The sequence below is a fragment of the Aplidium turbinatum genome, chromosome 1, assembly GCF_918807975.1.
Source record: "Aplidium turbinatum chromosome 1, kaAplTurb1.1, whole genome shotgun sequence".
Lineage (NCBI taxonomy): Eukaryota > Metazoa > Chordata > Ascidiacea > Aplousobranchia > Polyclinidae > Aplidium > Aplidium turbinatum.
In genome coordinates this window covers 46,909,651-46,935,409 of record NC_137472.1, presented here as the reverse complement: position 1 = coordinate 46,935,409, position 25,759 = coordinate 46,909,651, and the positions used below count along the sequence as shown (strand labels likewise).

Genomic DNA, 25,759 nt, shown 5'->3' with positions numbered 1-25,759 from the left:
ATACATAAATGATGACAGTTGGAAATAGCAAAACGCATCAGTCTTGAAGATAGCAATCTATTAGTGTTGAGATTAATTATTATCAAACAATCGGTTACTTTACAATTTCGGTGGCAATATTAGTGGTAAAAGTTGTATCGAGTAAGAGCAGATGACCAGTCCATGCTGTACAAGAAGATTAAGAAGATAATAAAGTAGGACGAGACAATGTTGAAGTTAAATTTAACCCAAAAAAGGACATCAGCAAAGTGAAGATGTTGAAAAAAGGTCGACCTAATTTAAAAGTGGTAAAGTGAACGAAAACAAAGTAGAGCAGGTGGATGAGAACACACAGGACATGATCTACCTTATCCGCAATAACTTCTTGGGTATGCGAGGAGAAAACGAAGACCTCCGGCTAAATTGGCAAGAAAAGTTTCAACATTGATATCACAGTGGAATGACAACTATTACGTGTGTGCGTGGTATGACTATGATTGAAACCTTATTGGATCGAGACAACCGGTTGACCTCTTTCGCTCAAACCTCTAGTTTCGAAACTTTCCAGCATTTGTTATGTCACTGAAGTGTAGCAGCACACGGTGCAATTGAGCAAAAAAAAAAAACTTGCATTGCAGGCTAATCTTTTTACTCAATAGATTCCTTAGCCAAAAAATATTGAACGAAAATAACAGAAGAGTGAGAGCGCAGCAAATAGGCGCAGTGAAAGACAAACGATTGGAAACTTCCAACAATGAATCGAAACCTTTCAACAATGAACACAGGTTTTATAGAATCCGCCAGGCATTTACTTTTTGCCTTCTGCAGCAAACTGTGCACAAAGTTAATAAGTTAATGGAAGAAGTGGGAATTGAATAGAAGTCTACCCACAACAGTATTTGAAGATATAGACCGATCGAGTAAAAGCTTAGCTCAACAGTATAATCGTATAGCTTTTACTATAGAATCAAGATACTGTATACACTATACAGTATACTTATTAGGGTGGTCCTTGAAAATCAATTTTTGAAATTTACTGCTCCTAACCCTTAAAAAGTTTCGTCCTTTATGAAAAATGAAGTCTTGCAAAACGTTTTTAAATTTGAACATGATTCAGAGGGTGCACAAGACCCCTCAAATGAAGCACGTCCCCAGAAATGCAAAATTTCCATATCTGGGTAACCGCTTGAGCCAGAGATGTGGTTTTAGTGTCTAAAGATGCAAAAGACAAGGTTTTCTATATGCTTTCGTTGTCTATTTTCAGTAGAAAAGCAGTTATTTAAAAAAAAACTATTTTTTAGGGGTTTTCGTAAAAAATCAGTAAAAGTATGTTAAACCAAGAGACATAAATGCTATAATTTACAGCTTGTTAAAATTTACACTTGTTAAAATTATGATGTAACAAGAAAAATAGCACATTGCAAACATGTGTTGTTTAAAGTGACTAGAAATCCAGCGACCTGGGCAGCAGATACACAATGTTCATAACCTTTAATAACCTGTAAGTACTGTTTTCATGTCCCTAAGTCATGATTCGTCGATGAAAATGACGAAATTGTAATGAAGTTAAATTTGATGATTTCAACAGAATCAGGACTCCTACTATTTACATTTTACAAGTTCAGAACTATGATGTGCGTTTATTTCAGGAAAGAGATTGCTTAGCTAAATAGATCGATTTAACTGCTTAAAAGCTTTTATTATCTAACTATTGTCATCTTGTTATCATGAGTACACGTTCTGCATATCGACCGTGAAAGTGCCCAATGAATTACGTGTGTTGTGATTTTACGCAAGTTGTGCAATGTAAATAAATTAAACTGAATGTGTCTTAAATTGCGAGTAGAAGGTTGCACATAGGTCGAAGCTGGTTGCAAGCAACCTTTATAAAAACTCTAGATCCAGTCTTATGTAGCCAAAAGGAATTCGTTTATGCCTTAGAGTTCCTTAGTTAATTTGAATTATTTTGATTCGCCAAATTTACATTTCGTTTTTCTCCTACTACAAATACTTCACATTTTGGTTGATTTTATTCTGACTTTAGACCAGCTCAATAGCCGAGTGGTTTTGCCTTCGGCTCTAGTGCAAGTAATTCTGATATCAATTCCAGGTCGGGTCAAACCGAAAACTTTAATACGGTACCGATTGTGTTCTTTGTTGCATAACGCAGTGACAATAAGTCGGATAATAATTTGATGACATCGTTAACCTGATATAAAATTAGAAATGAGCCCTGTCGCTAAAAGACTTTAGCTGTTGTAGAGCGACAAAAAATAAAATCATAATATTATTATTATTCTGACGTTAGCTCCTAAAGAGAGTCAGACGAAAACCTGCAGCTTTGAGGTATGTGCAACCATCTACTCGCAATTTTCAAGTTTTGCACTACCAATCAACTCTTCAAGGTGTGTTTTAATTGCACAATCCCTTGTAATCATGAGCTCAGTCCAACGTGCTCTAATCAACAGATTAAAAACGTCCCTACTTCGTGCACAGCAGTGACTTAAAATCGACTGTGCCAGGAAAACTGAGACTAAATTCAAAGCAGGTGACAAAATACCGAGAAAGTGAACAATTTCAAATACTAAAAACTTTTAAACAAAACACAAAACTTTAAAATTATTGTCTGCTGTCGTGATTGCCACTACCTCGCAACCCCTATCAATACTCAATAGCAACGCATCAGCTCCATTTTGAACACGTTTTGATAAGGAGACTTTCTAAGAAACCGGTTAAGACAAAAAGCTTTTGACTGACTATTGTTAGTCTCTGGTTACCAAGGTATGGCATTCCATAAAAGGAGTGGCCTAATTATATTCATAACCAAGTTAAATTCAATACGAAATTCATAACTAGATGCAGAGAAGGAAGTTAGACAAAAGCGTAACAAAAACATCAAAAGTTGCATTGATTTAATGAAAGGACGCTAATGTGAAAATATGATGACAAAAACTATGTTTTGGTTGCAACACTAGTTGAAAATACAAACAGAAAGGGAAGTTTGCTTTGATCAATGATAATAATTAAAGTTATTTTTCGATACTTTTGCATTTTCTATCAAATTTACCACTAAGGTATGTGAAAACGTTGTCAACTGCGTTGAAGAAAAAGGTGATTAGCAGAACGCGACTGTTTGAACCTACCCACATTTCTTTATCTACCCTTGACGTTGCAATAAAAGTGCTAGGCTACACACTGCACAAAGATCACGCACCTATCTTCTCTTGAACCTGTGTGAAGTAACCGCTTCTCAGATTCCAATTCGTCGCCACTACTCCATTCTTCGTCTTGCTTTTTGTTAGTATTCCCATCATACAAAGCACGGATGGTTCTTTGAATCTTTTCCGCCATTCTACCTCGAGACTTAGTTTCCTGACCTTTCAACGTTTCCACAATGCGAGGCTTCGGCTTTCCTGTCCATTTGCTTTTTTCTTTAGGAAGATTCGATTTAATCTCGGTTCTGGGCACGGCATCTTGTTCATTTGCTAATTCCATCAATAGTTTTTGCTGTTCTTCAGTGGTTCGAGGTCTCAAATTTACACTCTCAGTGTTGCCAATTGATTCTAACGGATGACTAATAGGAGAAGGGTCAGATATAGCGTTTGCTTCTGGCTTCAGGCCGCCGTTAGATTCCGACCATACCAAACCTTTGCGACGATTGCGTTTCCGTTCATCTGCCCTACCAGGAGATTTATCGCGCTTATTGCGTCGAAGCACGGCCTGGGGAGGTGGGTTAGGAGCGGGTATGTCCTGCAATTCATTTGGAATCCCACTGAGATCCAGCGGTTCTGGAGCCGAGATCACGGCATTGGTGATAACCGCTTTGTGCAGTTTTACTTCATCCGAGTTGGAGCGTTTCACCATCAATTTGACAACAGTTTTGGATACAGGAAGAGTGTTGGCGCGAGGCTTAGTTGCGTAGAACGGAGGGGGGCCTAACCGAGGTCCAGAAAAATCAACGACGCTAGACGAGCGATACTGAAAGCGATTTTCATGAAGCAAGAGATGAGATTCACTTGTTGGACAGTCTGCTAGATGAGAGTCGGCCATATCCAAAGGTCGGACACTGCATAATACGCACGGCTCTGACGCAGCCTTCTTTGGTTTGGTACCGAGAAAAGAAACTGCTTTTGAATTACGCAGAGGCATTAAAATAAAGGTACAAGCATGCAAAGATGCGTTAAATCAAACTACCCTGCAAACGTCGAAATGTTACATGATTTTTGGCGCAACCAACTGCCTTGAAAACTTGTTTAAACTTGCAATTTCGCACAAAATCTTTAACAACCACGCAAACTTCACCTTAAGGAACGTTGTGTTTCTGTATGCACTACACTGACTAGAGCATATATTAGACTTAGGCTACACAGCTACTGAAAGTTCTACATCCTGCGCTGCTGTCCAACCAGCACTGACACAACCTGTCAGCATAGTGGAACAAAAAACCTTTCCCGGCAATAAAAAGTTAACCCTTGTTTCAGTTGCAAATTCAAGCTTGCCTAACCAGCAATTCTAGAACGCAGTGACATCAAAACATAAACATATGATTGAACGCTGAAATTTTGCAGTGACGTATCCTTTTCGATTGTAAAAGTTAACTTTTAAAGTGTAGCGATTCACGACGCAGCCTCAGTGGAACAGTGGATGTAAACTACTGCTCACACAAAACTTGAAGTGAGATGAACGTTTCGCAACTTGGACTAGAAATGTACTGCCTAATTCAGTAAATCGCTGAAACTCAAGTTTTCATGACTTTCTCTTACTTTGGAAATACACTACCATTCCCCATAATCACTTATTCGACCGACTACGACCAATGTGCACGCGATGCATACAAACGTGCAGACAACCTTTGCGTCAGAGACTGTCAACAGTAAGTACCTGTATCACTGGCGCTTTCATTTCTTGCGCGAGCGAAAAATATTGTGACAAAATTAGAATTCGTGATGAAGCAAACGCAAGGAAGTAGTGAGCATGGTGACAGGAAATTATGATGCAATGACGTGCGTGTGCGGTTTGTTGGTGCGTTTGAAAGAAAGAAATAAGCAAAACTTGTGAACTGGCGCGTTGGGGTTGTTCGCAAATGATGTTAATTAGTGACAACATAAAAAATTACAAAATCGAAAGTTATCGACTTCAATCAACCTAACAGCGACATAAAAAATTCATCAAAATAAAAGTTAAAAAACAAACAAAACGTCACTCTCTGGCTGTCATTTGATGATGTCACGATTTAAAAAAACGAAACAGTATGAGTTTGATCATGTTTATCAACCTAGCAAGCAAAATTTGTTGCTTTTACATTGATTCAACAACTTTCGGCATATAAGTTAATGTAATAACGGCGACTTTTCTGACTGGGAAACTGCTAACGATCAAACGATCTTGCGGGCCTACAAGTTTCTTATTGACAACCAGCAACTGCACAATCACTGAACCTAAAACGTTGAAGGGCACGTGACCAAAGTAAGTTTCTTATTTTTGTTAAAAAAGTTGTAGATCTCATAAAAAATCAAACATGCGTATAGTCGCCGTAACATAAACCAAAACCAAGAACGTTTTTAGCGTTGTCTTCTACAAAAAATTGATGTAGTTGTGACATCAAAAGACCGTTAAGGATGTTTATCATTTGCAAAATACAAAGCAGCCTTTACTGGGATCCAGTATACTGTACAGCAAAAATGAAGTATTTGTTCATCATTCGCATGAGAGTGTCTACTTTGATCAACAGCAAAGCATTTTGAACAGACACTGCTATAGACTCTATCCCAAACCATAAAGGGACATTTCACGGCGCTGGGTCGCACGGTTCGTCTATATTTGGTTTAATGACATAATGAGTGACCCAAACCAATCAGAACTAACCGTATGATGCAAGACATCACACTCGCACGTCGAAGACGCAGCGTTGTGACGACATCATTATCTTTCGTCAGGTCACGTTTGATGCACAAGAGTCCTTGGATCATTGGCATAATACATTGTAATCGCTAATCGTTTAAAATCAATTTTCAATGTTCACATGCAATTGAGGTTGAGTAAAGAGAATTCGACCAGAAGAAACAGAGTTTATAAGCTGTGGGACATGTCGTTGAAATGTAAACTTTTGTTGAGTTTTTACGAAAGCAACATTTGAAAACGACCAAAACCGCCACTCACCCGGACTCGATCTGGCTCGTCTTCCTCAAGATGAGGTCCTCATTGATGGTGACCTCACCCTCCTCGTTGTCATGGTTACCGCTCACGTGGATGGAGTTGATCCACGCCAGCATGTCATCTCTGTCTTCAGCCTGGAAAAAGATGGAATGTTAGAGATTCGTTAGCACGTGCGAAACTCTGTCAAGACGTTGGTTAGTTGTGTCAAGGCGTATACGATCGAGACAGAAACTTCGGTTGCCGCTGCTCTCGTTGCCGCCAGATAGCATTTACTGTAAGCAGATAAAATAACAAAACTTAATAAAAAAAATTTATAAGTGACACTTCACTTTTCTTTAAAAAATTTTGATGACATTTTCTAAAACTTTCTATGCTAACTTCCACTTTCTGTGAAAGTTATCAAGACTGCTCAAGCCCACCCACCTGCAGAAGGTACTCGGAACCATTGTAAGTCGTTACTTTGAAAACGTTTTTCCGTTTCAAGTAGTTGTAAGCGATGGACACGAGAGAACCTTGGATGTTGAGAGGATCCTCTTCTTCAAGAAGAAGGTGTGATGGAGCATGTCCGGACATAGATCTAGGAGAACTGTTGCTCAAAGGAACACCAGGAGAGGCATCCTCCAAACAAAAGAAATATCAGAAATGCTTACAATACATTTCCTCAAAAGAAAGTTCTAAATACTTATGTTCTTTAAAAGGTATTTAATAATGCGAAAGCTACCAATTATTACATACGGTATATAAATTGTATTGTATACTGTGTAAACACTTTCAAGATTTGGACTTTTGAATGAGTTTTTTTGGGGGAAGGGAATTGCAGCAAAAAACTATACGCAGATAATGCAGAAGCATTTAATATTTTCTTCAAGCGTAGTTGAAATGTGGCATTATTTTTCTGATGAAAGTGCAGTGGTGCGCAGAAAACGTTCGATTAATTGAAGTAATTTTAAAACCTGTTTGTGTTACTTGGCACTGGACGAAGGTACACTCACCACTATGAATGATTGAAAAAATGGAAAGATGGAAAGCCCGGTGACTCACCAGGCTTTCCATTACTTGCCTTGAAATTTGAACAATCCTACCTGATGCGAAAGAAGAAGAAGAGTTATGTTAGCAGTACAATAAAGCTAACTCTTCATGAAAGCTCTATAATTTAAACAAAAAGCCCAAATTACGTTTTCTTACTAGTTTATTTCTGCTCCAGTCTTTGCAAAGATACAGCAATTGATCTTTTAAAACAACCCAAACCAACTTCCAGGACTTCTGGGAGCTTGTTCTTTTTCCTTTCTCTATCGTTGCGACCTGAGATAACAAATAGGTCGATTTTTTTTTCCATTCAACAAAACCACTTGAACTATTCGGTAAGTCTGACCACGAAGTAGCGTGTTATTGACAATCAAATTAACGTATTTTTTACAGTAATATGGTTCATTGAATGCTATACGAACTGAAAGCCTTACTGAACGACGGTAAGATGGTCAGTCAAGCTGACAGAGCCATTGAATAGTTGTCCACGTGAGAGCTTTCATTTGCATCAATTTCAAAAATGTTGTCAAAACAAAGTACAACATTTGTAGAAATTTTAACAATACAAAACGACGCAAAGGAAACGTTCCCACTATATAAAGCTTGATATGTTAACCAAACAGGGCCGTAATGACTCGTAGTTTTAAAATATAAAAACTGACTATAGCGCGTGGTAAAAAAATTACACATCAATCTCATAATAATCTAGACTTGTAAAAGTTGACATGAGGAATGATATCGAGTAATAACTTTGAAAATGAGCGCTAAAACCCGACATAAACATGACGATGACTAAAATTGACTTAAAATTAATCGTTTTCACTGACGTTTAGGAATCAAATTGCTAACCATCTTAAAAATCAAACAAAACAATGGAAGGTTTGAGAGTCGTTTTAACCTTGAAGTAAAGAAATCCCTCCTTCACAATCGTATCGCAATCGTTGAGGATAAGGGAAGGGGGTGGGGGCCCAAGAGCCCGACCACGACCGCCACGCTTCGCATCTTCAACTTGGCCCTCCACTGCTTGTTGCGCCTGTGGAGCAAATCGTTACAGAATTATTACTCTAATGAGCGGCAATTGTAGCTGTCGACAATTAGTGAACCGCTTATAGCGATGCAAGGCTAGGAAAACGCAGTGTTTCAACTAAATGCTCAATCAAAGTAGGCTACATAGTGAAGAATGAAAAAAAGAAAAACTATACTTGCGCTGCCTGAATATCAACCTGAAGTTCCACAATAGATAAAATGACGTTAATATAATCCGCATGGTTGACACTACAGGAATGGTGGTTCAGCTATGCTTTTACATCAAAATGAAATGGATTATTAAACAAAGGAACTCCAAAATATTTATATTCACATTTTCAGCGAAGAAATTCTTGAACTTTTTGATGCTTGCTTGTCTTTTATGTGGTGATGGTCTAGAAACAAAAAATTAAAATATGAGGGCAGAGCTTGCACGTTTGAAAACATTTTTCTGATAAAAATGCTGTAAAAGTTTGGTGGGCTTGGAAAAGATACTAAAGGTAATACAAAATCTGAAGCATTTTCAAGCCATTCAATGGCAAAAACAAGTACTATTAGTGAAGTTTATATTGATAGTTCTGGTATTGGTGACTGTAGAAGCTTTGTTTTCTGAGCAGTTAATAATAATTACATACGTTAATTCCTTAGAAATGGTTAGAAAAATGTCAATAAGTTCAAACAATTATTACGCTCATAAGATTACAAAATCATTGATCAAGAAATCACAAAATATAATCAGGCAAATTTATCGTACCGCGTGAGGGCAGTATTGTCGACAGGTGTGGTAGTGGCAATTTGATACGATCTTCTGTGAACACCTTTTAATGAATTCCGATCTAGAAAAGTCAACAAAATGAAGATGATTTTTGGTCTGACAGCATTGGTGTTAACTAAAAAATCTTTACCTCGGTTTACTAGGTTATGACTTGAATTAGCAATGAATTGGGACACCTAGTAAAACAAGTCAACACACAAAAGCACTAAAAACTGAAAAAATGATTCAAGTTTTTAAACTATCATCATTTTTCAATGAAAGCTTGAGATGTTTTGAAGCGTTTTGAAGTTTCATTTAATCGAAGAAGACAATGCTATACCTCGTGGAATGATTGAAACAAACTTCCTTAGTCACAAGACAAACACTGTCACGCAAACGACCTACAAACTCCACTCAGCAAAATCCATCATTTTTACATCGATTCAAAGTCTGCAGAAGTTGAATCGTTGCAGGTTAATGTAAGCTACAGAAGTCAAAAGTACAAAGCAGTCATCACACGAAGCAAAAAATGTGGCTTATAATTTAATTACGTTGACCAACAAATCATGAAGCAATTGTTCCAACGAAGCACGCTAAATTGCAAATGCTACCAACACATCGTAGAAGTCTTCTACAAGTAACTTTGCTTATTTTGTCAACTAGACTTTTCCCTACGCTTCCAATAACGCAAATCAAGCACAAATTTGTGTAAATATGCAAAAGCTCGTGAAACCATTCTTAAGTAACAGCATGAACAAATGATAAGGTAAATTTTAGTAAAAGAATTTTTTTTTTTTTTCTTGAGACTAATTGCTCTCATAACCCGACTATATTACAATTTATACAATTTAGCAGTCGCAGCAAGCACGAATGTATAACACAGTGGAAGGTCGAACAAGTGACTACCGCTCTACTACAAATCATGAAGATGACAATTGTAAAGTCCATAGTTAGATGAATAGCAACACATATGTAATATAATAAAACCTCAAAACAAAACGAGGATATAAACCGGTGGCACATATTTTAAAATGCACAGTGTACAACAATGCGTTATTATGAACAGTTCAGTAGACTTAATGGAAAAGCATGCAATTTGAAAATATTGTTTCAGTAAAACCACACAAAGAATATGCATTTGTCGGTATTTCTCATTCAATAATACAGTATGCAATTTTCGTATCGGTGTCACCAGACCATAGAGTGTTTCAATAAATTACACTAAAATTTGAATACTTCAAACAATTTTGCACCTGCACTACTGGCACGAGGTCGTTTCCTCAGAACGACGTCTGGTTGTGTATCGGTGGTGGACAAGATGCTGTCTGCTGAATTGCTGCGTCCGAATTTCCCTGTAAATTGGATAAGCTCAAGAAGACTCTGAAACGCTAAAGTCACCAAGCCACGCACGCCACTTTAAAAATGTGTTTTAAGCAATTACCGTTTTAACAAATGAGATTAAAGTGAAGAACGGATTTGATTTTGTGGAACATATTCAAATAAAAACGCCTTTTTGCAGACATATCACTGCACTTTTTAATCTTTAGACCTGAGAATGAACCCGAATAGGGCACAACACAAATTTCCATTGCAACAATGGTCATCTACCTAATGCAAGATACTGTTCTCGATCAGGGTCCACAGGAACAACGCCACATGCAGATTCATCCGTGTCCGCATCGGGCTGAAACGAACGGATAATGATGAAAAAAAATCGCTTCATAAACTTTTTGAAGTTGAAGAGCATTTAAAATCTTAAAAGAAATGCAGATGCGTGACAAAATAAAAAGGCAATTGTTGAAGCAAGGCGACGGTAATTATTTTATCATGTTGCTGCATACCACACTACGGCAAAAGATGATATCTTGACATATATGTCACTGAAAACATGACGAAAAAAGTTGATAGAAATACCATAAAAGTATACAAGTAAACAGAAGCAAAACGAAAGAGTGAAATGAAGCTCGCAAATTAAAATTGCGAAACAGAATTTATTGAAGAATCCAAGCATTGTCACACTGTCACGTAGACAAATAAATAGCAATGATAAACCAATAAAGAAAACGGATAAAATAACAACATTTGGCAATGAAGCATTGAAAACCCTGTCCAAACCATTGGAATAAATTCTTCACTCACCGTAAGATCATCGCTTGATTCCATTGCTTCCATGTAGCTAGTCCTCCTGGGACCTTCTTTCCTCTTACTGGATCTTCCTCTATGACCAAGTGGGAGAGCCTTTCTAATAGTGGAAGTGTCTGCATGCTGAAGAAGGAGATCATCAGATGGAGGATCTTCAGAAGAAATGACAGAGACAGCATTCTAAAACAGTGCAATACAATCATGTGTGGATGCAAATGCATTGAGTATGATAGATGCGTAAGGTTCATTGTTTCACCAATTAGGGAAGAGGTCAGCAGCTTTGGATTTCCATTCAGAGCGGTCGTGGTCAGAGTGAAATCCCACTACCTCCAAATCGGGGTGAAAGATGTTCAGTTAGCGTTGTTTTGGTCGGCCTCTTAATCTCCTGCCGTTTTTTCAAGAATTCACAGCCGTGACGTTTATGGCTACGGTCCATCACGGACTCGTAGCGCATGGTCGTACCAGCGCAGTCGGGCTTGGCGCATGTTTATCTACACGCACTATGCCGTTCAATGATCATGAAATCACGTGAGTATCCATAACAACTTATTAGAAGGCGAGCCACGCGCAATGAAGGTGTTTCTTAGTACACCAGTTATGGGAAAAAGTTATTCGGTATAATTCGGTATTCTGGTCCTGACTCTGACTTCGCCCAGCACCTGGGGACCTGCACTTAGATTTCGATTAACAAACAGAAAAAATAAAAGCAATCACCTTCCTCCCTTCTGGGCCGCAATTGTCATCAATGAATGGAATTGTTGCCTCCTTTCCAGAAAAGCCAAATTTCACAACGTCAGCAACAACCTGCTGTCTGGGGGAAGGAAGGTTGCCAGCTTCGGGGAAGTTATGTTGATCAAGAGAAGTTCTAAAACAGTATACAATGCAAGGATTACTTTAATCATCGAAAATAAAAGATGTGTAATTTCCCCACGCAACTACGAAATATCATAAGAACAACTTTAAAAATTTGTGTCTGGAGGATATCATTTAAATAATAATTTCACAATGTAGATACTAACGACCTGTTTAAGCCTGATGCTGCGAGCGCTGTAGTAATAGAGGTTTGCGCTACTACTGTATTTGTCATAGCACATGACTAGGGAAGTTTGTTTTGAAAGCTGGTGCAAATCGCTATTACTACAGCAAACTCGCAGCATCATGTTAACACAAGTCATTAGTACCGACACTGGTGAATTAAACAACGATCATGCTACAAAAAGCGAAACTCAATCTATATAAATCGTCTGAAAGCTACAAAGCTTCCACCATGTAAAAGACGTGAAAGTGGGGTTTGAAAAATGAAAACAGAAACAAAACTTTCTACCCTAACGCACACACAACCCACCTAACTGCTTCAGGAAGTTCGGGATACTCCGATTTATTCCGATCTGTTGAAGCATCCAAGCTTGATTTCTCTTTCAAACGCTCAATACTAACTCTGCATAGAAACAACAATGCAAAAATCAGTACAAAAACGTAATTGTTTTAAAGTTATAAATTTCAAAAGTGATCATTTTTGTAAATGAAACAACTTTTACAACAACGCCGCACGGACGACACCTACTGAGTGGACAGTTCTTGTGGTGCGTCACGTTGCTCAGTGAGGCATAAAGCATCGGATACATCAGGACGGCTGCCACTAGATAGCGTGCGAGGACGTTTTTTCTTTTCCGTCTTCGGCCGATCGTGCGAAGACTTGGAGCGATTCGGCTTTTTCGAACTTGTTCGTTTTGGCGAACGGCTGGATTTCCGCCTGAACAAAATCATACATTTATGCAACAACAATTTAGTGGTTGGATATCACAGGCAGGTTTTCATTTGAGAGGTAATAGCAATAGTGATGTTGACTTAGTGATGAAGGCGGCCATTTATTCCAATATCCCCGAGATTTGGTACCTGACTAACTGGTGACTTTGCAAATATGAAAACAGCTAACACTCATTATGTAAAATAATGAACATCGCAATGCAAACTGCGGTTCATCATCTTCAAGTTTGATATGAGATGTCATGATCCATTTATTTAACTCTTCTCTCTCTTTATCCATTTTTCTTCATCCTGGCCTGCGCTTCATCCCGAAACATCAGGGTCGAGCAGAAGTTTAATTCTCCCACATATTCAAAAGTATTTATGCCAAAATTACCTTACTGTATTCTTCACTTTTTCACTACACTTTTCACTTTTTGTATGTTGCAAAACCAGCTAAAATTCAAATAGTGGGTGGAATTGAGTTAGCTCAGTGGTTACGCCCCGTTAGCTCAGGAGTTACGCTCCCGTTCTTTGTCCGCCCCGTTAACTCAGTGGTTACGCGCCTGGTTCAAGATCAAGCGGCGCTTGTTCGACTCTCGGGGTGTGTGCTTGAGCAACGCATTTAAGGACTGCTCTACATTCAGCGGCACCTAGTGAATGGAATAATTCCCCGCAACAACACTTCAACAATCGGAAAACTTCACTCTGCCAATCTCGGTAACCGGCCCTGCGTCAAGAGCCTCTAATCTACAAGTATGCGAAATTACCAGGAATAACCTATGAAGGCTTTGTTAGTCCGAGGATAAAGATTCAAAACCAAACCAATTGAGCCAACACAAAGTAGTGTCACATCAGACAGTAACCCACTTTTGACCATCTAACAACACTGGAATCAGACGTTCCTTGTGCTTTAGAGAGAAACTCTACTATTTTATATGGTTGCAAAATAGCAAAAACCGTCGTCAAAACTTCACAGTTTTAAAATTGGTCAATGCTTAATATAAATGCTTGGGCTGTGTAGCTGAAATACAATGTATCACATAAATTGTTTCCTTAGCTGGGCGTACCTTTGTTCTTTGGGAAGGTCCAAAGTCGTCGGTTTACTTTCTTCATTAGAAGTAGTCTGTAAAAACAATCGCACCTTAAACTAGGATGTGCGATAGGCATTTCAACGCTGAGAAAAATGAACAGTCTGGTGTTGTCTTCAGAGTTAACAAAGCTACAAACACGAACGCGTAAGTTAGAACTGTTAGATGGTCAGTGAAAGCAGCAACAAGCTTTCGAAAAAGCGTTAGGCGGTTATTATGCAGTTGTGAACAGTACAGTAAAAAATTAACAATTCACAACTGAATTGGTGAGATTACACAAATGCTCTTCTGCAAGTTAGAGCTGAAAAAACAAAGCTTTTAAAACTCGTTTCAACCTTATTGATATACAAAGCATGTTAGATCAAAAGCTGAATTCCTAAAGACAAAATATGTTAGGCTTGCATCATAATCCCACTTTCATTGTGCAGGTGTTGTTTTTGATTTTTAATTGGCATGAAAAAACAAACTTCTTGATTACACCAATCCGATTTTAAGTGACTTAAACTAAGGTTTAGGACAAACGCTAAAAAAAAATAAACAAACAAAAAGAGTTAAACCATGCTTCACTTTGGTTAGTGTAATGTCAATCAATGCCAAAAAGTAACCAATATCAAGCAAAGCTGTTAGAAAAGCAGGTACCAAGTTAGCAGGATTTGGCTGAACGCAACAAACTTTCATGTCAGCTACCAAAGAAGATGTTGACGATGATTCCGAGCCGTCGTCTCTGAACGACCGAGATCGAGCTTGTCGAAGAACCGATGGCACAAACTTGACAGGGGCGACGTGAACAGGCCTGAACACGATCATAAAAGTTCAAGCAGCACTCTATCCAACGCAGGTGTGCCTTGTTCTCGATGTTATACAAGGCGCAACCGAGTACATTATTACCTTAATCTAACCCTCATTTCTGGGTCTTATATAGCAGCAGCGTTTATAACGTCTTTGGTTTGATCCGGCATGATAGAGAACTGAAAATTACCAGTTCAGAAGGGACGCTCTATTCATTAAGCTACGGAGCCTCATCGACATTAAGTTATAAATATCACTGCTGTTACTTGTAGAAGTATGATCACACCATTATTGGAACAAAAATATCAATATAAAAAGGAGCCAGATTCCGAAGTTGAATAACAATTCTTTACTGCATTCATTTCAACATAAACTTGAAATAAAATTGATAAAAAATGGCAAAATATTCTAATGGTATCTGTCAGTACCACACAAGTCACCTGCTGTCCATAGACCTGGTCAGGTTTGCGAGCATGTTGTCGGTTTCACTGTCTGAGGAAGGGAGGACGAACATTCGGGCGTTTCGCTTCTCGCGCATATGGGCTCGACCATGTCCTCCAGGCTCGTTGCGAGGCGAGCGCAATTCCACAGGAACAACCGTATCTCCTGTCGCCACATCCAGCACAAGGGAGCAAGGAGCTCCACTTCGTTGAATGTTACCCACTCCTGGGCAGTAAAGAATAAGAAAAGAATAAGAATTAGAGATGTACCGATACCAAGATTTTGGCCGATACCGATCCCGATATCACTTTTTTAGGCCGATACCGATACTGATGCCGATATTTTGGCCGATACTTTGGTGTTATAAAAAGAAGCAATTTTGGTATTTGCAAGGAATTATATTAAGGTTTTAGTAATGAAAGTCCACCGTAATTGAGGACTGGGGTATAAGGGAAGAAACATCACATCATAATTTGGGTTTCTGAAAAGTTAATAAAGTGTTTGGGCAAACTCTCCAAATAAGCTATCATAATTGATAATAAGATGTAAAATGTAAACCAAGTGATTTGTGTAGTCGTACAAAAACTATTCGACAAGTAATGTGCCACCTAAGGGCACTTGTCGTTTGGTTGAAAAGCTTTAGCAAAAATGTATAATTTTGCATCGTTTTTACGTTGCTAAACGTTTAAAAAACCCGTGTAACTTGGTTGTTTTTAGTAAGCTGGTTCTATCAGTTTGTGATTAAATTTCCACCTTTCGTTGTAATAAACTCACCAAGCTTAAACAATGGGACTACAAATCCTCACTAAACTAATCAAAATGGTCTTGTTGCGCCTAAGATGAGAACCTCATTGTGTAGGAGCGTTCTTCCCGCTATCAGCACAAGGTTGAGCACTCACCAGTAGAGTGAGCTGTTGCGATTCGCTAACCACAATGGTGTAGCTTCCACACTAGCCATTATGTTTCAATCCTTGTCATTGTCAATTCTTGCTACAAAATGGCTGCCGAGAAACATTATAGTTGATTGGATGGTCTAAATGGCTAGCGTGGAAGGTACACCGTTAGGCTATGGTTAGCGAATCGCAACTGCTCGCTGTACTAGTGAGTGCTCAGCCTTGTGCTGATAGATGGGAAGAACGCTACTTTCTTCACAAAAAGGTTCTTATCTTAGGCGCAACAAGACCATTTATTGATTAGTTTAGTGAGGATTCGTAGTCCCATTGCTTTCATTTTGAGCCTACTTACTCTGCCATGACATTGTTTAAGCTTGGTGAGTTTATTACAACGAAAGGTGGAAATTAAATCACAAACTGATAGAACCAGCTTACTAAAAACAACCAAGTTACATGGGTTTTTTAAACGTTTAGCAACGTAAAAACGATGTAAAATTATACATTTTTGCTACCTGGGTAGTCTTGGCCTGGGTTTATCCTCTGCTGAGAGTAAAAAATAAACACTAATGATAAATATTGGAGAAATTGAGTCTCCTTCATAACTTAAGAATCGAACAACGCAACACTGCTGAAACAAAACGTTTTGTTTGAGTGAAAGAATCACTGTAAGCAAACAATGCCAAAACGTGCGCGCATGAAGTCATGGGAATGTGAGGTATCAAAAATTTGAACAGGTTGTTATTTTTCAACATCAATGTGACGTTAGTTACTACTTTAAAAAATCTATATCTTTGCTTCTGCAAAAAATCCGCAGCAAACGCCTTGTTTTTGCATGTTTAGTATCGGCCACAGTATCGGCCAAATTTTGCCGATACCGATGCCGATACCGATACTCAAAAAATGGCCGATATCACCGATACCGATACCGATATATCGGTACATCTCTAATAAGAATAAAGAAGTAAAGAACAAAATATTATTTTCAGACGCAATTGTACGTAGAATAATAGTCCGTACCCCGTTTTGAAACAACCTTTCCCATGAAATACAAGTACACATAGATAGACAAAACCTTTATGAAATTAAGTCGTTCGACAAGTGTTTGTAATATGACTATGAAATTAATGACTTTACCAATCCAATACATATAGATATCGCATTGTATGGAGTGAAAGGTTTACTCTAAAAATCTAAAAGGTGAGAGAAAAATACACAAAAAATTAAGAAAAGCAAATTGTAACACGAAAATAGAGCCTTACACGTTACAGAACACTTTTGGCACGACAAAAAGGAATCAAAATTCAATGTTAACAATATTAAGAATGGAATTAAAACTTAGCAAGATAGAACACCTTAATACTAAGAGCAACCATCACAACAGAATGGAAGCATGTGTGAAACCACGTGAACTTGCTGCCACAGGCAAAATTTCACTCAAAAAGAATTCTTTCTAAAAATAATTTAATTCCAAAAATATTGATAACACTTGTAGAACAAACCATTTTTTTTTATATAATACTTACTTCTCACAACGACAGATACATCTCCATTGGATTTAACATCTGAAGATTTAACGTTTGGTTGTTCTGAAGGCAATGCCTGCCGAAAAATAACACAGGATGCTTCGAGTAAAAACGACTGAGGGTTATAAAAAGCAAAAACAAGCAAATTGCCAGCACTTTTAATTTTTAGAAACAGAATTTGTTTCATGCTTGAAGATAGAGCAAACATTTAAAGGAAATCAACTCTTAAAAATACCATAAACCAAGCAACCAGCAAAATATTCGAATTTGATCGCATGCAAACTAGAAACAAATATTTTCGCTGCAAAATAAATAGGTTTTCTGAATGAAAGAACTGTTTGTAGCTTACCACTGGACCAAGAGTTGGCAAAGTCTTCGCAATTTCTACAGATTCGCTTGGCTGGTTGGTAGATTCTTCTGGAGGCTCCGTACAAATCAACTTTGGAAGAGAAAGCTCGGTATTAATTGGAGACGAAGGCATTTCAGTATTCGCTGCAACAATTAACTCAGATGCTGCGTCGTTCGTAGGGTCATCATCCGCATTGCCAGATGCTACTACATGTTTAGCTTCTGTATAGCTAGATGATATAACAGGTTCAAAAACTTCAAGTTCCGACCGTAGTTCTTGCTTCAGATCGATGCTGTCATCAACAGCTGGAATAGAGATTTCATTTTCTGGGATGGCAGAATGGGACTTATTATCAGCTTCAATTCCTTCGTGATCAGGCTCACTCTTTACATCATTGTTTAATTGATAGTCTTCCTGAGGTAGAGAGGACACAGCTTCCTGAGATGACTCAGCAGTTTCTGCTTGAGACGACAGATCAGCTTTCACCAGAGATGACTCATCACTTTCTGGTCGGAATGACAGATCAGCTTCCACCTGAGATGACATGTCGGCTTGTACAGGACGAACAAGTTCAGGAAGCGGACCCTTCGAAGCAGAAGAGCACTCGCTGTCGCTCGGAGGAAGATAATTTTCCAGTGGCTGCAAACGAAGATAAGTTAAGTGAAATTATCTTCAAATCAAACATTTAGGAGATGTAAAAGAAACTGTTATTTGCATACAAAAAACGACAACGAGTATAAAAATTTCAGGTAAATGTAACAACGTGCAAAAGTAAGTAAATCTATACAGGATATATGAACAGTGAACACGTCAACCATGGTCAACCGTAATAAGACCACATTAAACCTACGCAAAAAAGCAGCCTTACTCATTTTCATATCGTATGCAGATTGCAGAAACAAGTAACGGAATGCTATCAACAAACTATCATCTTTCAAAAGCTACCAGACTAAAGTTTCTAACATAACTAAAAAAATGACTCTCATCATACCACTGAAATACAAATGTTGTGCTTTACACAAGAAATGTCACTTTGACATACCATGATACCAAATGTGAGAGCAAGTTATAAAGAAGCCTCGAGACAAGTTCACATTCCACACATCGAACATTAAAATCCGCTTATACCAAGATTACATTGAAGACAAACGAAGAAGTGGTAATTATAGTCATTTATAACCATACTGTGGTAAGTTTGGACCAAGAAAACTTTTTGCGCTGTAAGATGCGGAAACGGAATGTCTTTTCCCAGAAAGAAAAGAAAAAAACATTATTGTTAAACTTAGTTCGAAAAAAAACACGCAAAACCTGGGTAGATAAAATAGGTTGGTTCGCAACCTTGTTTTACCAATATAATAATTAATCTTTGCACTACTTCATGTGCAAATGACAACACGCTACCCAGACAACAAAATCCGTCATTTTTACATTGACGTCGAATCAATGTAAAAAATGCAGCAGACAGCAAATCGGTCGTTTTTACATTGATTTAACGCGTATATACGTTGAATCAATGTAAAAAACGCCTGATTTACTGCTGTAAAGTGCAAGAAAATGAAACCACCTGAACAAGAGACTGCACGTCCGACTCTGCCAAGTCAGGTTGGAGCGCTTTTGTTGGTTGATTTTCAATACCCTAAAACAACAATAAACCTAAATGGTTACAATGGACAAACGCATTGTGCAGTGATCGTGGTAGGCCTATTACATTTCTAACTTGATTTATAGCGTTGTGTTGAGATTCTTATGATTTAAAATATGTTCGTCAATGTTTGTTTATGCTTCAGTTCTGTCATACCAATGTATATATATACACCGACGAATTCATTTGCTTCTTCATGTCTAATTTGTTTCTTCAGTTTTGATCAATGAATAAAATAATTATATACTTCTTTACTTACTGTGATTATAATGTTGTTTTAAGTTGCAATGAGATACATTCTATATTTTTGGTTTATAATTCTTCGAAGCTCGCATTCGGTTTCATCCATATGAGGAATTATTTTTTCCAAAATACATGTTGAATCAGATTTTGTAAAAACAGTACAAGTGAATTAACTTTAATAAAATGTCTTCTGCTATTGACACCAGTATTGATTACAGTGTCTTTATGATTAGATGAAGTAATTTACTTAGATATGCATAACAAAATAACGTACGACGAGTAAAGTCAGATGCACCGCAACAAATCAGATATATTGCCATCCCCACACTTTGAAGGCTAGCGCCAGGTTAAACCCACTCTTTTTACATTGAATCAACGTCTGTTGAATGCGAATTCTAACGTCTGTTAGACGCCGAATCAATGTTTAAAAGAGGCAGGCTTCGCCAGCTATGTATCTGGTAACGCTAAAGTGATACAATAAATACAACTCTTCTCAGCCGTACAACGGATAGCAGTTGAGTATTGGTGCACCTGCGGTGTTGGATTTTCTTCTGTTTCTCGAACAGGGCTACGAGACCTGGAGTATAACTTGACAGCAGGATCGATTGATCTGATTGTGGAAATCATTTCTCTGCCAACTGACCGTCTGCGATTCTTTGAACCTTGGCAAACCTGGAACATACAGACCAGACAGCTAGATGCAACGACTTGTAGTTTGATCGCGATTTTACGTCTTCCAAAACCACTTCATTGATGGTTTCAAAACTTCGTGACATAATCAAAAAAAATCTTTGTTGGGTGTCTTGATTCTAGAAAGGTCGATTCCAAACGTAATAAATCCATGGCAAATGTAGCTCAGTTTAGTTCATAGACAATCCATAAGTTTACAAAAAACAAATTGACATGAAACTCGCAACCTATCAATAAAATTAAAAAAATATTACCTGTAATTTTACGGCTGCCCCGGCTTCTAAGCTTTTCAATCTTTCATCTAACGACCTTCGACCGCAAAGTTTTCCTTTTTGTTTGAGAACATAGTCTTCTCTTTGAACGTAAAGAAACAAACAACAGCAGGTTTACAAAAATTATACAAGCGAACTAGTAGCACTGCACTCGGTCTTGCTGACGATGAATTAAAACTGTGTATCCAGAAATAAAGACAGCGCACATACCTGTAGCCTGCATAAGAGGTTTTCTTATCAGAGCGCTTGTAATTTGTAGCTTTAGGCGATAAAGCAATGTCTTCGTCTGAAAAGAAGCGAAATCGGTTTAAAAAATGTCTTATCAAATTGAAGCCTATCAGCTTCAATGATAATTGCATTCGACGGTAAAATATAATTATGAATCTTTATATGCAGCTAGTGACTGCACAAAATATGCGTAAAACCAACATGGCAATTCAGGACTTTTTTCTTACAATTCTTGGTCACTTAGAATGCGACCTAGAATGGACACTTGCAAGAAAATATTCGATGTATTTTAAGTAGGGATTAGCAGCCACTGCTTTTTACCAAAGATTAGCCGAGTGAATAAGGTTTATCTACGTCAAACCTTGAAAAATTAACGTCTAGACAAGAACCTACTCCACACACAGGCTGGCCAATCTTCCACTGAGGGAGCCTCAAGTGAATCACAGCTATCAGACAGCAAATCAATGCATTTCTGGGGTAGGTAAATAATGAGGCCTTGCCCTTAACCAAAACGTGTGCCCACTGCCCACCTAAGAAAGTACCCGTTCATGATGTACACTTGTACAGTCATCGTAGGAAATAACATCTCTATCCTACAGCGGAACGTAATAGGTCTCGCCATTCACAAAGGCAACTCCACTAAATCCCCAGCTAGCAAAACTAACCGTTTTATTTCGCCTCGATGTCATTGGATGCTGAAACGATGTAAAAACTGTAATTTTTCTAACTGAGTCTTGAAAAACGTAATGAAAAGCCGATAACCTACATAAACATAATTCTATTACACAACATTCGGCATTGTAGTATATAAAATCATAGAATATAAAATCACAAAGGCGGTAAACCAATACCATATATAAAACGCAAGTCCAGCAGTCTTCTCACCTATTACAGAATCAGCAGGAGATGTCATTGTTGATGACGTCACAGAAACAGATGGTGATGTTCTGGTTGATGTAAGAATTGGGCGGCTTGTAGTGAAAGATGAAGTGGTTGTTGTCATTGCCCGGACCGAAACGGGAGCCGCGATGGGCCGAATGTAGTAAGGTACGTAACTCATGTTTGGGTCAATTGTGGAGCTGAAGGTGGTCAATTCAGTGTCTGTTTCGGTTTCAGTATCACTGTCGTCTAACTCATCAACGTATTTCAACTGTTCTGCTTCAGAATCAGGCAACTTGAAAGCTCTTTCAGCATCAAGCGATTCAGAAACTTGTTTGTTCACAAACGGAGCATCTTGCTTGCAAACTTCTTTGCGCTTTTCTAATTCAAAAGCTGACGGCAAGTCCTTCCATTCCAGATCTAGGGTACCGTAGCCAAAACTCTTTGACTTTCGAGAATAAGAAGAGTCTACTGTGTTGTATGATGATTCGCTGGTGCCATAAGCCGAGTCTAATGTATCATAGCCAAATCTTTCGTTGGGCTTTGTGTACTCTAACGGTTGCTCTGTGCGCACGTTGTTGCTGTTGTTATTATTACTTCCTGAACTGTATCCGTTAGTAAGAAGCAAAGTATCGTTGTCAATTTCCTTATTTTGGCCTTTTAATTTATCATTTCTAGCGTGGGATGGATGTTCAGGAACGGAGGTAGATTCCTAAACAATAAAAATAAACTTCAGAACTTGCAACACAAAAGTATGGTTTAAAACTAGTTTAAAAAATCTGACGCTTTATGTCTTCACAGATGAAGTGAAGCAACCAATTGCAAAATAATGATGCCAACACCATGAAGTCATGTTTTCTGACGCATAACCAAAAGATCCAAACAGCTGTCCAGAGTTAACTGTAAATACAATGTCAAAATTTGAAGAACAAGTTGAAGCTTTTTCAACTTGTCGAACCATGAGATAAGGGAAGCAATATAACCCCCTTTCATTCACCAGCTCATTTAAAAATATATATACAAACTCTCGGTATGGGTAATTTCAACGGGCACTCGGGCAGGTTAAACGCAATTCGTGCAAACGGAACGGGAGTAGAACACTGTGCCCTTGAAAGCGGCTATAAATGGAATTTATCTTTTAAAAACGCACAAACACTTTTCGTTACAAAAGTTTTGCTTTTTAACCCAACCAAAGTAACAAGCTCATGGACCTACAATCAAGTTCTTCAATTTTCATGTAACCGTTATTGAACACATCTTTGCAATTTGCTAGTTGGGTGCAGCAGTAACAACGACAATACATTCAATCATGTAATAGAATAAAACACCACATAGACTTTTCTGACCTTCACCGATTACGACTTGCTAAAGTTCTAGCTACCTCGCTAATTTTTCTGTTGAGTTAGCTGCCGAAAAGCTAAGCTGCCATTCGTTAAATCATCTTTTAGAAACTGAAGCACGTAACCTCTAGGCACAACAGTGAAACATTGATACAACCCAGCCCGCAATTTAACTTTTTTTCTATTGATTCAACGTCTGCAGACGAAACGAGGGATGATTTGCGGGCTGAGAACTGACTGAGGTATCGAATTACTCTGTTGTCAGGTTTTGTGCCAAAAGAATGTTAAAATCGATACATTACCCAGCCGAGTTCAAAAAATCCTATTGTTTTGTTGATACAAGACAAGCATTGGAAAAGACTTGTAAATTTAAAATTGTGCAGCAGAGTGCTTCATGTGCACGGTTAAGTACATGCGAAACCGGCAGCCACAGCGCAACGCGAAGCTGGAATATCGCAATCCATAAATTCAAACAGCCAAATATCACCAAACAGAGCATTGTGAACTATAAATTGTTGAGTGTCAGACGGGGCGGAGGATATTTCAACATCAATCCAGACAAATCAAAAAAATACAAATAGAATTAGATGCGACACATATAGTAAGCTACCCTTGCAACATGAACTGCATCACAGCAACAAAGACGGTTTGTTAACGATGAAACGACTGAGGACATAGCATCGTAGCTTCACTAAGTTACCTTTTAGCAAGTGTACTAAGATTGCATCTACAGGTTCAGAAATGTTACAACGCCTAATAGTTTAAAGTAATGAAAAAGTATACAATACATACAGTATACATACATACGCTGATTAATAAGTGACAATCCAAACACAAGTTGGAATTATCATTGGTTCACTTTCAAGGGCAACCTTGAAAAAATCACGTGTTTGGAAGTAGAAACAAAATTAGCTTTGACGGAAGTCACAGCTGAGCCTGTTTGAAAAAAACTGTTTTTTTTTTATTTTGAATCGCCTTTTATGAAGCAAAAATTTTGTTTCTGCCAAAAATAACTCACTTTAAAGAACAACCTTAGTCAAAACTAGCTCTGTAGTGTAAACTAATTTCCGTGTTAGTTCTAAAACAAATACGATAAAACTCACTGACTCGACCGCCAGGGTCGTCACAGTAGCACTTGACTGCCACTTCTTATCATCAAAGTGGGCAAGTTTTTGATACTCGAGGTACAGTGCAATATCAAGGAATATCCTTCTCAAGCCATTGAGAATCAAACACTACCTTATTCAAAAAATAAATAACTCGGCCCAATAAGGTATCGCATTGTTTTGTAGGTGAAAACAATCGCAGCAGGAAAAAACACGCGTATTATGCTTAATTTTGAAGTACTTAAAGTTCAACACTATAAGAAACGTTTTTCCGCTGCACATTGAGTGCACTTTACACATTCATGTCTTGATGCTAGCACTGCAGCGCTACTACAAAAACGCGGAATGGCTCGTTTCGGTGAGTCCGATTCGGTGAGTCCGATCCCTTAAAGGGGGATTTTTTTAAATTTTTTTTTAAATTATCGGGTACCGTAGCCTAATTATCATTGCCGTTTTAGGGTTTGGGGTTAGGGTTAAGGGTTAGAGGTTAGGAACTCACCGAATCGGACTCACCGAATAGTAGCAGACCCACAAAAACGCCCCCTCTTGATCAACTGCTCCCTTAAAAAACATTAGATACAACAACCATACAAAAGTGCTTCGACAATAACTTATGTACTCAATTGCATACATAAAAGTAAAACTCCAATACTCACAAGTTAATCAAAAAATTATTCGACATACATTTCGCATTCTATTGAGAGAATAAAAAACAAACTTCGATTGGCATAGTTTCAACGTTGAACCAATCACGAGTGCATTTAACAAATAGATCACAGTGTTATTAGCCTCGGAACGGCCCGTTTCGGTGAGTCCGATTCGGTGAGTCCGATCCCTTAACGGGGGATTTTTTTAATTTTTTTTTTTAATTATCGGGTACCGTAGCCTAATTATCATTGCCGTTTTAGGGTTCGGGGTTAGGGGTTAGAGGTTAGGGGTTAGAGGTTAAGAACTCACCGAATCAGACTCACCGAATCGGACTCACCGAATCGGACTCACCGAATCGGACTCACCGAATCGGACTCACCGAATAGTAGCAGACCCTATTAGCCTAGTCTCTTGCGCTTTCCACAACCACAACCCTAAGATTTAGCCACAGCAGTCAATGACTGAATAATGAACCAAGTTAACGAACACAATCTCTTATTGCCCTTATGGTAAGATTGTCAATCGTCAAAGTATAAAATCTCCTTGACGAATCAACTTCCGCTTCTTGTTTGCATATGAACTATAGTACTAATGATAGGCTTGATATATTGTAGGCAATTTACAACAATTTTACATTGATACGTAAGTGATAACAGATAACAATGGAAAAGCACTACGAGTAGTTCCACACAGCCTTTGCATGGTCCAACAAATTAGATTCGCTTCAACCAGGATAAGAAGACTTGCAAGCAATGATATTCTACGACTACAACAAATTTAAATTCGGTTCCTAGCT

General features: G+C 38.2%; 1 protein-coding gene across 1 annotated transcript in view; it reads right to left on the bottom strand.

Moving 5' to 3' along the window:
- LOC145766432 (uncharacterized) overlaps nucleotides 1-24,888 on the bottom strand; it is a 34,677-nt gene extending 9,789 nt beyond the window's left edge. The window contains exons 1-24 of the mRNA XM_082578146.1: nucleotides 24,829-24,888; nucleotides 21,876-22,581; nucleotides 20,973-21,042; nucleotides 20,745-20,844; nucleotides 20,332-20,472; nucleotides 19,480-19,551; nucleotides 17,916-18,554; nucleotides 17,567-17,642; nucleotides 15,150-15,375; nucleotides 14,560-14,713; nucleotides 13,900-13,955; nucleotides 12,648-12,836; nucleotides 12,429-12,521; nucleotides 11,798-11,948; nucleotides 11,081-11,263; nucleotides 10,550-10,625; nucleotides 10,195-10,293; nucleotides 8,942-9,023; nucleotides 8,522-8,582; nucleotides 8,060-8,194; nucleotides 7,321-7,437; nucleotides 6,559-6,753; nucleotides 6,139-6,269; nucleotides 3,194-4,162 (exon numbers count right to left, since the gene is read on the bottom strand). Of these exons, the coding sequence (XP_082434272.1) occupies nucleotides 3,194-4,162; nucleotides 6,139-6,269; nucleotides 6,559-6,753; nucleotides 7,321-7,437; nucleotides 8,060-8,194; nucleotides 8,522-8,582; nucleotides 8,942-9,023; nucleotides 10,195-10,293; nucleotides 10,550-10,625; nucleotides 11,081-11,263; nucleotides 11,798-11,948; nucleotides 12,429-12,521; nucleotides 12,648-12,836; nucleotides 13,900-13,955; nucleotides 14,560-14,713; nucleotides 15,150-15,375; nucleotides 17,567-17,642; nucleotides 17,916-18,554; nucleotides 19,480-19,551; nucleotides 20,332-20,472; nucleotides 20,745-20,844; nucleotides 20,973-21,042; nucleotides 21,876-22,581; nucleotides 24,829-24,888 (4,781 nt within the window). The remainder of the gene's footprint in view (nucleotides 1-3,193; nucleotides 4,163-6,138; nucleotides 6,270-6,558; nucleotides 6,754-7,320; nucleotides 7,438-8,059; nucleotides 8,195-8,521; nucleotides 8,583-8,941; nucleotides 9,024-10,194; nucleotides 10,294-10,549; nucleotides 10,626-11,080; nucleotides 11,264-11,797; nucleotides 11,949-12,428; nucleotides 12,522-12,647; nucleotides 12,837-13,899; nucleotides 13,956-14,559; nucleotides 14,714-15,149; nucleotides 15,376-17,566; nucleotides 17,643-17,915; nucleotides 18,555-19,479; nucleotides 19,552-20,331; nucleotides 20,473-20,744; nucleotides 20,845-20,972; nucleotides 21,043-21,875; nucleotides 22,582-24,828) is intronic.
- Between the last annotated feature and the right edge of the window lie 871 nt (nucleotides 24,889-25,759).